At 37.5% G+C, this 16,114-nt stretch overlaps 1 protein-coding gene across 2 annotated transcripts in view; it reads left to right on the plus strand.

The window, feature by feature from the left end:
* camkmt (calmodulin-lysine N-methyltransferase) overlaps positions 1-16,114 on the plus strand; it is a 185,883-nt gene that overhangs the window by 150,036 nt on the left and 19,733 nt on the right. For both annotated transcript variants that reach the window (XM_088351060.1, XM_088351059.1), the window contains exons 7-8: positions 10,511-10,577; positions 15,636-15,710. In XM_088351060.1, the coding sequence (XP_088207186.1) occupies positions 10,511-10,577; positions 15,636-15,710 (142 nt within the window). The remainder of the gene's footprint in view (positions 1-10,510; positions 10,578-15,635; positions 15,711-16,114) is intronic.

The raw sequence follows: 16,114 nt of genomic DNA on the forward strand, positions 1-16,114 counted from the left end.
AATGATGTTAACACTGCATAATAGTCAAAATAAAAGACAACCCTGGCATCCTATGAAATCTCCTTTACAGGAGTCTGATATTAAAAACAGAAACAAGCAGAATAAACTAAACATAAAGACAACGGAAAAAAATCACGTGAAATGTATAAAGGATTTAGATTAGATAATGGCAAAAATACAACATCATAGTAATCTGTCCAGTAACCCCAAAGAATTGGTCACCTTGAACCACGAGTCAGCACAAATTTTTTGGATACGTTTTCTGGAGGAGCTGCCAAGAGTTGTTAACGTCCAAATACAACAGAAATAAAGAACAACATAAGAACTACAAATTATCAGTCATCGAGAGAATTAAATTTCGTTCATCCCTTTGAAGTCTGACAATTTAAAAAAGTGAAGAAATATTTTAGATTAAAAAAATTACCATTAAAAAAATATGGTAAGTAAAAAAAAAAAAAAATTCCATCCTACTTCACCTATACTTTATAAACAAAAACAAATCACTAACCCTGGAGACTGCAGGTCATACTTATCCAATGAAGAAAAGGGTTATTGGGTTTGTAGGTTCACCAGGGTTAATACAATTTTATTGATTATAAATAAGGTTTCTATCAGAATGATCCTAGTACGAGTACTTGATGATCAACACAGTAGAAATAACCAGTGTTAATTTAACACTCGTATATAAGAACCGTATGTTAATTGAGGTAGTGTTTAAAGTTTAATCTTTAAGTGTTAATTTTGTTAAATGTATAATAGTAAGTGGCGGCACGGCAGCGCAGTGATTGGTGCATGTGCGACACAGTTCTGAGGTGATGAGATCGGACATTCATGTGTGGAGTTTGCATGTTCTCCCCGTGCTTGCGGGGTTTTTTGTCCGGGCACTCCGTTTTCCTCCCGCATTCCAAATACATGCATGTCAGGTTAATTGGCCGGTCCAAATTGTCCCTAGAGTTTGTTGTCTGTCTCTGTGTGCACTGCGACTGGCTGGCAACCGGTTCAGGGTGTCCCCTGCCCACTCCCCGAAGACAGCTGGGATGGGCTCCAGCACCCCTGCGACCCTACTGAGGGTAAGATAATAATGGATGGATGGGTGGATAATAGAAAGTTTACATTTGTTTTTGTGATTTTACTGTTTAGTTATCAATGACGAGAGCAAATTGCCCATTCCACGTCCACACATTTTGACTTGGGATGACCTGAACTGTTTTTCAATATTGGTTTTGGTATGATACTGCTCTTTGAATATCAGAAAGAACTGGCTTTGGTCAGAGGATTGGACTGTTTCCAGTTGAAAGTGTTTTTGCACCGTTGACTGGAATTATGATTATTGTGACACAATTGTTTTTTTCTCTATGGGATTACTTTACACTGCGTCATTACATAGATTACACGACTTGACCTTCGGTAATCAGTGCTTGATTGGATTGGTATCAGTCTGATATCGGAAATAGAATTCTTCAGTCTGTTTCTGGGAATCAAACAACAACCTGTGATCTTGTTTTTGATTTCTTCCGGCCCGTCGTCCATTTCGCAATCCTTTCCCACCGCTGCTTCCCATGTGCACAAATTGTGCTCTTCCTTTACCACTTTGGGACTTTTTACCGCATACATTCAGCAACTACACAAACAAGAAAAGCAAAGTTTTGCTGCCACAAAAGCAGGAAACGTGCAAAAATGCGCATTTCTTCCTCGGCGGCCGATACGGCACATCCATTTTTAGCTCTGCTTACAATATCTCCTGATGTCTGGACCGGGCTACCGGCACAATGAGACCAAACAATAACATAGCGAGGACTCTAACACGCACAAAACATATTCTTTCTTTGTTTCAGAGCAACAAAAACACAGAACTCATGAGAAGGATTTTTTGCTTTCGTGCAAACAGTTACAATAGAAGCAGATGTGAGTAGATTCATGTGAGTTCCGTTTCTGACCTCACGCTCACAGAAAGATGGCCGACTTCTCAACTTCTGCGACCTTCAGCAATCATCTGCAAAAAAAAAATAAAATCAATGGAAATCTTCCTTTAAGCCTGATTGATGGCAGCCACTCGACTGATGCCGAAGACGTCTGCATATTCCCCTTAGGGTCTCACACTGCAAATTGAAGCTTCCCCACTCGAAACATCGTTTTATTCCCTCTGTCAATCTGAAAATAAATTGTATCTTCCAAGACCGAAATTCCTGTATCGTTTGGTAAAAGGGTCGTTTTTTTTGTGCAAATCCTCGCCAGGCATCTTACATCAACTATTAGGTAAAGTTTGATCGTTCATATGCTTAGACTGTAGTCCGTATGAAGAGCAGCATTGTGCAGCCATGTACTTGTTTCGAAAACAAGAGTAAAGTTCACATGTATTATGGTCTCTGTAGTACAGAACACGGTGTTTAGTCAAGAAAATTGTTTATGGATATGATGAAAAATCCTTGCTGGAATAAGCGATTTATGGGACTCATAACCACCATTTTAGCCAAACAGTCCTACATGAAATATTTGGCCACCACATGCTACTTCGACTCCATAAATAGAATCACCTTTTAAAAACATGAGTTTGTGGTTAATATTATGAGATGCGATTGTACTATTGCGATACCGCATCATCCCTAGTGAAACACGCAGTTTCTAACCATACAAGGGCAAAAATTACATTTTGTATTAAATACATGATTTTAATTTTATATTCGGAGTGGTCATTCTCAAATGAGGGGGATGAAAAAAAGAACAAACAAATTACTGCTTGTTAAATAATATTAAACAGCTCACTTAGACATAAATGATTAACAATTGTTTGAAAAAGTTTGGGCAACTCTGATCATTTTCAAGGACTTCCTTTAAAAATCATTGTTTGTTTGGATTAGCAAATTCAGCTAAATATATCATATTGCAGACAAACATAGTGAGTGAAATACATTTTTATAGGCTTTACACAAAACTTGCAATCATTGCTTGAACAAAAGTTTATGATGCTTTTGAGGCCAGAAAGTGACATATTATCTCAAAGTCACCAAACGCACCTGAACTATGCTTTGGAGGGTTATATTAATGATGAAATTATTGAGAAGGTCGATGAACAGCTTCCCCTTTAGCCAAAAATATACAAATCAAAATGTAAACGTGATTAAACCTCCTCTCGTTGTCAACAAGATAGAGGATCAGCATCTTTCATGCACTGCAGCATAGGAAATGCGGCTTACCTTCAACTAGTTGAACAAACTTGACACGTCTTGTAAAATAGGCTCTGTTATTGCTACTAGCTTTTATTATTCTAAACCTAGCTTAAAGCTCCGTGTTAGCCTAGCTAAAAATTTTTCACTTACGCAGCATTTTACCACTGAAAAGTGATGGGTCCCAGGGACTCGCATGCTCAAAAATCTATGGGTCCCAACAGAGATCTATGGGTCCCCAAAATTTAGTGTTATTGCGGTTGAAATTGTAAATCAGCGACAAATATATAATATAAATCTATATATTCATTCTGTTTTAATCATCACAGATTAATGGTAATACAAATCAGTTATCACTTCAATATTTTTCAGTTCATAACAATATTGTTCATTATACAAAATATTGTTGCTGAAGTAATTATATTAATCCATATTTTCGTTCAGTTTTAATCATCACAATTAATTGGAAATACAAAGCAGTTATCACTTCAGATTTTTCTGTTCACAATATTGTACACTATACAAAATAATATTGCTGAAATATTTATATATTCTTGCAGTTTTAATCATCACAGTTGGTGATACAAAGCAGTTATCACTTCAAATTTTTCAGTTCATATATGCTTTGTGGTTTGCCGCCATAGTTGTAATGCCTTCTCAAGGTCCAATCCATTATCTTCCTCCTCATAGCATAACCAGGAATATAATTTAGTCCATTTTGGCAGAAAAGTCCTTTTCTTGCTCGGAGTATTCGTTTGTTTATTTTCTTTCGTCGAATTGTTCGCTTCAAAACACATGTTTTCCTTGCCTTCACGGTCTTCTGAAGAATTTCTCCGCCGTTTTTTCGTGCCGGAATTATTGCCGTTGTTACCACTTTCTGTGTTATGTTTCGACTTATTACTGACACTGAAGAAATTACCAAATTTTTGTTGATTTGCACCTAATACCAACTGTTTTTTCGGAGGCATACTTCTCGTTCACTCGACAACCGCCACAACAATGATGTCATCTCGAAGCAACGAGATCTCGTTTGCCGAGATCGGCGCGAGACCGAAACAACAATGGCAGATGGCGGATCTGCCTGACGAAAAGTTTGGAGTGCAGTAAATCTTTGTTAAAAAAAAAATAAAAACTTAATCGGGTAATAATGACAATTTGGTGTCAAAAACGTTGCGTACCGGGGATGCACGTTGATTTGACCCTATGGGTCCCCAGCAAAAATGATGCGTCTAGGATGCAGGGACGCGGGCAAACGAGAACACTGCTTACGTATGATTCATATGTAAGATAAGTATGAAAACAAGCAAATAACAGGCCACTAAACAAAGTGACGTTATATACAAGGCAGCCAAGAGCTAACATTAGCTAACGTGAGCCTAACAGGAGCGATGTTAAAGTTATAAATAACTTCTCTCTCCAGCAAAGTACTATGTTGACTTACCTTAGAACAAATATAGAAATCATGATTAAATGAAACCTCAGTGAGTTGGTGCTGTGGTCGAACACATAACTTTATCCAAAGCAGACACGATTTAGATGTGGCTTGGGATAGGGTAAAAAGTACACCCCATCACCCAGCCTCTCAGGATACCTCGTATCAGATTTGCATGTACCCCAATAATAATAATAATAATAATAATAATTTCCTTGTATTGTCATTCTGTGTAACAATGTACACAGAACGAAATGTCGATTGCACCTGACCCGTTGTAGCGAGCCGATGCAGCCGCAGCCAACAGAGGGCGCCGCCGACCACTTTTTAAGTCTTAGGAATGACTCGGCCGGAAGTTTAAAATGTCAAAAAAAAAGAAAACTGACAAACTGCATTGCACATAATGCCCGACTGTATTCAGTTGTCTACACGCACTGTGATTGTCTCATCGTGTTTGAGGGCAGGGCTTAGCCGTAGGTCAATTATGCCTTAGGGTTTCCATTTCCCCACAAAGTTTCTCACAGTGGAAACTGACAACTGACATCTCTGAAATAGCATTTTGTACCCTTGCCCTGTACTATGATGTTGATAAATTGTTGTTTCCAGGTCATTCGCCAGTTGTTTTAAAACTCCCATGTTGCTCCTTTTAAGAATGATGCAAAGAGGAGAAAAACTTGCAACTGGTCACCTTAAAAATCCCTTTTCATGGTTTGTTTGACCTCTGTATGTCGGTCAAGGGTCAATGATATTACTAAACACATTTTGTGTTCCAACAATTACTGCTAAAGGTGTTCAAATGAATAAAACAACAAGGGTGCCCAAACATATGCGCTTGCCTACTTTTTAAAGTTTTGATTACACACTTCGTGTGCATCATATAAACTTCATTTCACTTGTAAAAACATTGCTGTTTGCCTGCTATATCATATATTCAACTGAAATTGTTGATCTGAACAGCCAAGGATTCATAAAGAACAATCTTCAAAATGATAAGGCGTACCAAAACGTTTACATACGACTGTAGATGAAGTGCAAATCAAAGTGGTCAAATATTTTGTGGTTTCATTTAGTATTATGCTTATTTCAGATTTTGGTGCTACTGGAACCATCAGAAACAAATATTATTAATTTGACGGTAATACAATAGAAAAACAGAATCCAGTTGAACACGGTAATGTTTCATTTTTAATGAATTCATAACATGGTGTACGGTAGATTATTTTCTCTAAACGTGTAACAAGTTAGAGAAGGTCCACCCAATGGTGAGTTATTTCCCTTATTTAAGTGTGCTTCTTTTTGATATTAGAAGCCTCTATTAGAAATTGTTCACTATTTTACTAAACAGCCTGGACAGACTGCATTCACAACATTTTCGTATTGATCTTACATTTTAGTCATCATTTGATTGGCAGAGCAAGAAAGCGATATATAAACTGTATCATAGGAAAAAAACAATCTATTCTCTTACCTTTATTTATAAATATAGTTTATGTGCAGCTCCTTTTGAATGAAAGCATAAATAGGTTGGTAATTCTCAAGTATGAAAAAAGTTATTGCAATGAGAAATAAGTTACTGGATGTGTTGACTTACTATTAGATTGCTAATACTATCACTAATTTCATTGCTTGGGGGTGAAATTTGCGCCAAATCAGAAACCTTGGTCTCACTATCACCCTCTGCCATAAGGCAAGAGAATAGCATGCCTCACTCTGTATCTGAACGTCATGCCACATATCATTGAAAAGCTTGAACTCTTGGGATTCCAGATATGATGACCTTCACAAAGTGTACTCACCAGCCCGAAACAAGATACCCAAAAACTTAAGCCGGTGTAACTCACCATTACGTCCCATGCCTGTCTTCAATTTCTTTGAATGTCCTGAAAATGGCTTCATTACATCAAGAACAATCTATAGAATCCAACCGTGTAAAATATTTACTCCAAAACCACATGATTATGCGAACAGATAAATGGAAATCTGCCTGATGAATTCTGCTTCGTTGGACTTTGCTTCTTGTAATCTGTTCATTCTGACACATTATTTATGTTTACAAATAAACACACGTGTAAAATATTTCCCAATATGGTAGTTAGCGCCCCCCCTTTTTTTTTGATTGACACCTTCTCCATGATGAGGGTTTGTTCATGCTAGTTTTATTCGTGCACAAAGCATGAAGTTTCTCTAAACTTGCGTCTTCCTCAAGACATAAATTCCACAGGTTTTACTACAACTTTTACTGCTCGGGCGCCCCTGGCGACAGAAATTACCGGCATCATTGAAAAAGCCTCAGGGTTGAAAGCTTGGGAAAAAGGTCGCGGCTTATAGTCCGAAATTTACGGTAATGATATTCATGACATCATGTAAGACAAAAATGAGAAGGAACTTTAATACTGGATAAAAAAAAATTGACTGTTGTGGCTCAGCCCAACCTTCCTCCCCTGACCGCATGTCACTGGCTATCATGAAATCACAATCAGCTGTTTCAGTTACGATTCCACAAAAAAAAAGGCAAAGAATAAGCAAACATGTCTTGATCCTTACTCTCTAACTGCTTTTCCCCCCTCCCCCTGTGTGCAACAGGGGAGGGGGTGGCGTGCACACTGACCTCTCCCCTAGTGGTGTGCTGGTGATGGGATTACAGTAAACCGCTGTCATCGACATGGACAATACACTCATGCACAGGTGTGTGTGTGTGTGCTTTGGGGTGTTTATTATTATTTTAAATGTGTCCTCAATTTACATACTATAAAAAAGTCCTCACATGTTATCATTGTTAGTAATAATTATGAGGTATTGATAGCATTGCAACTCCTTTCAAACCAAATTATTGACTCTAGTAGAATAAGGCAGCACTGATTCCCCCCGATAAAGCCTCTTTTGATGACTTTAGATTGGCTCTTGAGCTGTCAATCTATACTCTCTCTCTCTCTCTCTCTCTCTCTCGCGTTGGGGGAAGGTCTCTCTCGCCCCGGCGTCTTCGTCGATTGGATTTGTCTCTTTGCAAGCTTTAAAGACAAGCAAATCCTAATTGAATTGCGGCGCAACTCCGCGGGCTAGTGTATTAATAGACAACTTGACATCAATCGTCCCGCCTTTGCGCAAATGTGTGTGCGTGCAAAGGCGGGTTAAAAGCCTTTCAATTGATCTGGTGGGGGTGGGTGGCATTTCTGTCCATTCCGCATGTGTGGACGTGTCACGGTTGTCCTCTGGACCGGCTTGCGGTACAGAATTTTAAAGCTGGCTCAGACAACTGCACATAAGTCTCCAATCACTACATAGTAAAGACTTTGCCTAATACACGGTTCCCACAGATCCTTAAAAAGTCTTAAAAGGTATGAAATTAATTATTCCAGGGTTTCCACGGATACTTGAAAAGTCTTAAAAGGCATTAAATTCATGATTCTGAAAATAAGGCCTTAATTGGCATTAAAATGTCTTAAATCCCATTTAAAAATGTGAGCACATTAATAAGATTTATATTTGTTTGAAGTAAAAAGATTTGCCAATGGTGTTTTTGATAATTTACACATTTAGAGTTAGGGTTCTATAGGGTAATATTCGTGTTTTGTCTTTTTTTTCTCTTTTTTTTTTCTTTTGCAACTTGGTCTTAAATTTGATATCAGGAAGCATTGAAAAGGGTCTTAAAAAGTCTTGAATTTAACTTGCCTTAAGCTGTAGGAACCCTGTATACTGAAAATAAGGCCTTAATTTGAATTAAAATGGCTGAATTCTTAAAAATGTGAAACCCATTAATAAGATTCATTTTGTTTGAAAAAAAAAATTTGGTAACACTTATCATTTGTGGTTTTTAAAAATTCTCCGATTTACTTTGATGGAAACATGGTGTAACCACAAAAAATAAACTGACAAAACGGTGATGTGATTCCAGTCAGGTCTTTCAGTACTTACTGAAAATAAACATGAAAAATTTGGATACCAGTATCAGGTGACCCCTTATTGGTCATTTAGCAATCAGGAACATAAAATTTCTGGCAATGTAATTTCCGTTCATGATATAAAATACTATGGAACAATATGTAGAAATTCTTTGTTATTATTTGAATTTATTTTTTATTTTTTAAGGATTATAGTGGCTTTACTTCACCTGTCATCTTTGAAATATACAATTGAAAATATATCAAATGCTTTTATTTATTCTGCGTTTAAAGTTATTTCTGATTTAATTTCACAGTTGTTGGATTTTCTTTTTCAAAGGCGCGCAATTTTACATTATGTTATTAATGTCATGAAAACAATTAGTGTTCTAGACTTTTTTCATAATGGAGAACTACCTGTTTATCGTCTAGAAAGAGCAGCAGATACACTTCATTTATAAATTAGGGGAAGAGAAGAACACGGTTTTACTATGCTAGAGTTTATGTATTGCTTTCTTGATCTGCCGATCAAATCATGAATAAGATGTAGGTTTTTTTTTTGCAAATCAGACTGTGTCTCACGAGACACGTCATTCCAACATTGTGGAAATATTGTGGAATCTAAAAAAAGTTTTTTCTTTTGCTTTTTTTCTCTTTCAATTTTCTACGAAAATAAGAATAAAAATCACTTCATACAAATGGTTAAATGTTTTGTATTTTTTTCCTTGTTTTACTCCAAATAATTTTTCCTAATGTACAGACACTGCTCTACTTACGAAAAAAGGCGTGTTTGGCGATAATTTCAGTCTACAGCAGAGGGCGGTTAGGGATGAACTTTAACCCGTGATGTACTGCCAAGTGAAAGATGTACTAAAATGCAGTGCCCCCCCTACATAACAGATTAATTTGTTCCTGAATCAAGCTTATATCGAGAATCTCAAACACGTTTTTCTGCCAACTAATCTGTTCCTGATTTTCCAAAATCATCCAATTCAAGCCTACATTGCAATCAAAGAAATCTTTTTGATCACTAGAAAACACATTCAAATAGAATTGAACATAAAAATAGAGTACAGACGCTGCCCTCCAAACAAGATCCGTTTCGGACGATCGTTCGTAAGTTGAATTTGTTCGTAAATTGCTTCAGTGCTATAGTTTGTATGTTTAAGGCTTGTATAAATAACCTGTTTTGTTTTGGACTAAAAATATAAACATTTCGTGAAACAATATGCTTTACAAAGATAAATAAAGTTTAGTTTAACTTACTTTTGGAAGATGTGCTTCAAGAGGTCCTCCTAGGTGGTAAAACGTGGCCGAAAAAAAACGCTCCGGCCATTTTCTCAACCGCATCAAGCTTCCTTATTCCACTTTAATTTCAAAAGAAACGGCTCGCCTCTTCTTTATACTTTACACCAACCATATTGAACAGTATAGAATGTTTATACACTGACTAATAAGCAGATTTTTTTTTTTACTTCGGGGTGGATGCTGGGTGAGCTCTCACAGCGCCACACGCCGTTAGCGGCGGAAAGAAGCACTACAGTAAACAGGTGCACACAATTCAAAACTTACAGCAATGTCTGTATATTTACAGACATCCCGAAAAAAAATGTTCGAATGGTCGTAAGAATGAGAAAAATGTGAACATTTTGTCAAATATTTTGATCTATCCATATTTTTTCTCTTAATTCTCTCAATTGGTGCTGTGTTTGTTGCCATTACATTTTTCAAGTGTCCTTAATGTTTTGGTGCCCTGCATTAAAGTCATGTCATTGACATTTTACTTACTCTCTTCACAGCATGGCACAAATATCATCCACCACAGAATGCTTGTGTTTATTCTTGTATGTTTCATTGTCTGTCTGCAAGCAAGATCAAGCCGACTTTTGCAAGAGTTCACCAACTGCAGCCTTGAGAAATAACATTTTCTAAAGAAAGCACTTGATAAAAGTCGTCACCTTAAAGGGAACATTGGCTCCACGTGGTTTATACCGTGTTTCTGTTTACAACATGAGACCTTGACTTTTTTCCGTCAGATGTGCGAAGGATCGTCGAGAGAAACCAGCAAGAGGGAAAGTTTGGGTTAACGCGAGTTTCTGCGAGGTGAGCATAATTTGTTTTATTTGGTGGACAAGTATGTTGCCCGTCTTTAAATGTTTTAGAAGGTTATCTGTGGTGATGAAGAAGGGGACCAAATTATTTTTTTATGCAATAGTCTTACTGTTGGATTAAAGTGCGTAACTATGCTATCGACAAACAAAAACTTAAAGAAAAAACAGCTGAACAATGAAATATCATACGCCGGCCACATACGGTCAGTCATTCAGCCTGTTGAACTCACCATACAAAAATGTTAAACATATCATGATAATTTGTATAAAGTGGTAAAAAAATGGCCTACCAAAAAGCTGATTTGGTGCCATTCTTGTCCCCAGTGCCCCCAACAATTAAATAGCAAGCTAAGTATTTATGTACTTGCTATTTTTATCAAGTATTAATTTTATTTATCAAGATATTTATCAAATTTAATGAGGAAAACTAAAACTTTTATTCTAGTTACAGAAATGTTCAATTGTCTTAAAAAAAATCAAAACAAGTTCCACAAGTTTTCAATAAGCAATTTAAAAAGGACCAAAAGCTCCAAAAAGTTAATTCCGTTGGATATGTCTCCTTTATGTTAATGTTCAACCTTAGTGTTCATTAGCAAGTAACTGCCACAGTATTGATTGTGGTTTTCTTATATTTTTTCCTGTATTGTGTGTTTTTCTAAATCATTATTTTTCTTTTATGTTTTATATTAGCTTATCGTGACAATATCCTATCCTGAAATTGGATTATTGTTTTATTTTTAGGCCAAAATCAAAGTGCATGATTGATTGATCAATTAAAATTTTATTATTTGCTCTTTTTTCATACAAAGTGAGAATGAATTCAAAACTAGTGACCCTATGAAACATTTGAAAACAGAAAGGAAAAACGGGCTGATGGGAAAAAGCTGGACCTTATCATTGTCCCTTTTTTCAATGATGTATTAAAAAAAAAGATTTATTCTCACTCTCCCCACCCCCAAAACATGTTTGTCTCCCACTTGTGTGTGTTTTATCTTTAATTTAATTTCATTTTTCTTATTTACATTAGCAGAACCGCCTGGCCGTAGTTTGTTGAAATGTGTGCATAAGAATTGCAATCAAGGTCTAATAGAATATTGTATTCGGCTGCTTGGAGCGGTCGGTGGTTAGGAGCTGAAACCACAAAAGCAAACCACGCGAAAGCAGATGTTCATTGATTGTGTGGGCATTTATTGGGTGTGCCATGACACGAAATCTGGTTTAAGATACTTGCGGAGGCCTAAAGTACGACTGTGTAAATTTTCACAATAATCGGTCCAGGCATTTCAGAGCCTATAAATCACATACATAGACACAAACACACACACAGATGTGTGCGCGCACACACGCACACTCACATCGGGATTTATAAAGTAGTTTATTTATTTACATTAGATAGATCCAGAAGTAGTATATTTTTTACTTTTACTTTTCTTTGTATACGTCAGCCAGGGCGGTGAGATAACACAGAGCAGTGTGCAAAGTGTACTTCTCATTTTATAAACTGACGTGTACACTAAACCCTAAAATAAGCAAATGCACACTCAGTCCGTGGAGGAAACACTTGAGTCTGCATTGAACTGTACAGTGCCATGCTCGAGGACACTTTGACAGTGTTCGGGAGATAAACTTTCTCTGAATTTCAACACTCAACCCACCTTTTGAATCTGAATCCATCTTCATGCTCTGTCAAGATTACAAACTAAGAAACCTCTAGAAGTGTGAAAGTGTGTGCGTGAGCCGTCAAGCACAATGATTGTTGCCCTAAACCATAAATCACTGTGCTCATATGAGAGCACCAAAATGTGTTTTAATTGTGCCGCGCTTGGAAGACAGAGAGGAATAAGTCAACGTATAATTAAGACGCATTACTTTGATTGTTTTCTTCCCAGATTACAGCATCGTGCGATGCCATTGGACGACAGAGAGAAGGGGATTTGTAGTGTAATTGTGTGTGTTGGGGACTCCCTGCTGTGGTTTTGGATTGTGTTCCTTGTGGGGCCTAATGTTTTGCTAACAGAGTGTTAATAATGACTAATTAATGATGCCACCAATCTGACAGAGGGAGTGAAAAGAGAGGAAACCGAAAATGTCGTCACGACCCACAAAACAAAAGCAGTCTAAATGCCTTTTGTAATGGTTGTTTTTCGGCAGATAGGTTCTATCAAATGGATTTAGACACCATGAAATAGCCTTATGCATATTTTTATGAAGGAAGGAGACCAAGAGGAAGGTCGCGATTGACGTGGATGAATGGTGTTATGAGTGCACTGCAGGTAAGAGGTCTAAATATAATGGAAGCTAGAGCTCTTGTTGGTGATAGGAAAAAGTGGAGAGGTGTTGTAAAAGGATTGTGGGATGTTTAGACGCGTTCTAAGGGATGGGCAGGGCACCTGTATGATGCGGCAGGGGTAAACCAGTGAAAAGCTGTGAGGCTCTGCTGTTGAAGAGAAAAGTGTCTTGTGTCACCCTGACCCGAGTCACATGGCCAATTTCCTGTGTCCCGTTTCATCTGGAGGGACGAAAGCATGACCAACTTAGGTGCCGAGGTGCTTAACTTGTTTGGGTGTTTGGGCATTTGGGTTGGCCATGGTCCAAACATGTTTGTGTGTATGTTTACTACTTTTTCCCTTTTTTATTTTCTTTGTTTTTGTATGTGTTTGTCTTGCTGTCAGTCACCCTTCTTGAGGGTTATAACCAGGGTAGATAGATGGATAGATATTTTCATTACAGGGACACTGTGTATTATTTGGTGCCTCATAGTGGTAAAAAAAATAATGTATATGAAAAACATGTTGATTGAATAAGAAAATACATTAACTATTATATAAAAGTTTTTTAAATATTCAATGGTCGAGAAATTTGCTATCATTTTAAATAACATTAGCCTCTCCGCAAGGGAGCTGACATAGTTGTCAAGCATATTTCTGCTACATGTACACAAAAACAAAAAAACTTGCAAAAGACTGGTAAAAAAAGAGAATAAAATTGTGCTTTTGGTCATTTTGAGTCTCCATAGTTTGTATTCCTCCTTGTGATTTTTTAGCACTCGTTTTAGTCACATTACACAATACAGCGACGTCTAATGGTTAACTATTACACAGTGTTCCTTTAAGAAACAAAATATATTAAAAAATGCACCAGCCTAAGTTTTAGATCAGAGGATGGTGTAATAATAGTCTGTAGTTTGCAATAGTCTGTGGTCTGTGCAGCCATTTGAGACTCCTTGTGATTAAGGGCATCACAAATAAACATGACTTGACTTAAAAAGAAAAACAGTATTTTGTATAAGGAATTGCTGTAGAAATAAATAAAAACTATCATTAGCAATGACCAGCAATGCTAGGTTAAGAAACTAGCAATGCTTGGTTAGAGTGACGTTCATAAATTGTTGTTCCTCAACAACGCTAATGGGGCTTAATTCGCTATGGCCATTAACAAAGCCAGTCATCGCTATTTCTATGTTCAGCAGCTAGCAATGTTTGGTAGATGTGAGGGTCATAAATGCAACTAAGGTTAGTGCTAATAAGCCTTGCTTTTCTGTGAAATTTATGCTAGCAGGAATATGTTTAGCAACAAGCGACACTCGGTAAGCATCATAAATGGTTGCAACTCAAGTGCGGCCAACTTCTATGCTGTGGCCTCTAGCATTGGCAACGAATAGAAATGCCGGGTTGTCGCAAGGGTCGTAAATGGTTGCAGCTCTAGCTGTGCTAAAGGCTCTAGCTTTCCGTGGTTTCTTGCTATAACTGGAAATGTAACAACTGAAGAGAAAATGCTTATTAGCATTATGGTATTATTCTTGTCAAGTTGCCATACATTGACAATAAAATGAAGCAGTAAAATGTCAAACGGAGTTCCGAAATATACTTATCATTGTTAATGGGAACAAGAGTCCCCTGAGATATGCAAAATAAGCAAAGTAGCGTCGGGCTTATCATACAAGCATTTTGCTTGTTCCTTAATCATTTTGATAGTGAGACATATTTTCTTGTTTCGACAGTATGAAATCCACACAGACAAAACCTTGTCTATGTTCATTATCTTTGCATTTCGAGGAGTCACAACACATTTCACTTCCTTTGAAAAGGATGTGGCCTTTTTAAAAATGTTTACTCTGTCTCTTTTTATGTTGCGAACCGTCGACTCATTTTTGCCAAAATAACGGGTGACCATTGCATAGCTATGGCCCTATTTTACCATGTCCATTAAAGCCACCTTCTCATTAACCGTTAGCATCTTCCTCCTTTTCTTAAGGTTGGCTAGAGGAAATACTAGATGGACCTTTAAGAACCATTTTCAAGCACTATTTATGAAAACAAAACTGTAGAATGTGTGTAGGAGTTGAATAAGCTTACTGGGCACGCTCGGTATGAGATGTTTTAATGGCAGATGCTGGCCAGCCAATCAGAGTCATAGATAATTGACCATCATGTTTATTTGTATAGCCCTTAATCACAAGGAGTCTCAAACGTCTGCACAGACTATTGCAAACTGCAGACTATTATTACACCATCCCCTGATCTAAAACCTACAAATTTACTGTTTTTAATATTAGACCTATGCAAAAGAGATTAGAGAGGAGGCTATTTTGTTATTTTGGCTATTGTTGCGCACTGTTGTTTGTTGTTCTGACTATTATGAACTGTTGACATCATTGGCACTTTCAACCAATCATGTTCTTTGATTCCACATCCTTTAGGGCGTATCTGCGTTTGTAACCTAGGAGATATAGTAAAAAAAAAAGGCCTCAGGGGAGGGCCTTTAAAACCGGGTGGAATTTCTTATTGGAGAGTTGGGATTCCCTGTTCACCTTACAAGTTCAAAATGTATAGATGTATTCTCTTCTTACTTCGAGTGTCTACTAATCTTTAAACTTATGTTTTTTTTTTAATTTGATAAATATTTCTCAACCCGCAATGCACCGAGGTTGCGAAGTAACGAGGGTTACGGTAAATTATAAGGGATAACAAAGTGCAATTGTAAATATGAACACATGTGACAGGTGAATTGTATGACCAAATTCTGGACATTTGCGACTGTTTTGTTGCAGGGTTGTAAGGTGGGACCACGAGCTCGACATGGCGCCCTTGGAAGCTCGTTTTGATGCCATCATTTGTGCAGACTGGTAGGTTCACACTCAAACGTACACGGAAATTCTTTTATCTCGACTTAAGCGTCACTGTGCCGGGACCTCATGCCCCGCCCGCCTCCCGTTTCACACTAAATTGCTTCGTTTTCACGCTCGGTGTCCCGTCAAATGGACGACTTAGGCAAATTGCAAATAATTGCGTCTGGACAAGCGCACGGGCGTAGCCAGACGGCAAAAGCGTTTGAGGGGCGAGGAGAGGAGGGGCCACATGGGCCATCATGTAAACATGGCTGGTACGTAGATCTGGCAGTTCAAAAATTTGAAAAGCAAAACAACATGTCTCAAATATGGGGAACTACATTTTACGAAGCTCGAAGTGATTTTTGTTTGCAGTGTTGTGAATTCCGTCTATTTGTAAGTGAGGTCTAGAAAGGCTTTTT

The sequence above is a fragment of the Urocampus carinirostris genome, chromosome 13, assembly GCF_059441175.1.
Source record: "Urocampus carinirostris isolate Australia breed hairy pipefish chromosome 13, RoL_Ucar_1.0, whole genome shotgun sequence".
Lineage (NCBI taxonomy): Eukaryota > Metazoa > Chordata > Actinopteri > Syngnathiformes > Syngnathidae > Urocampus > Urocampus carinirostris.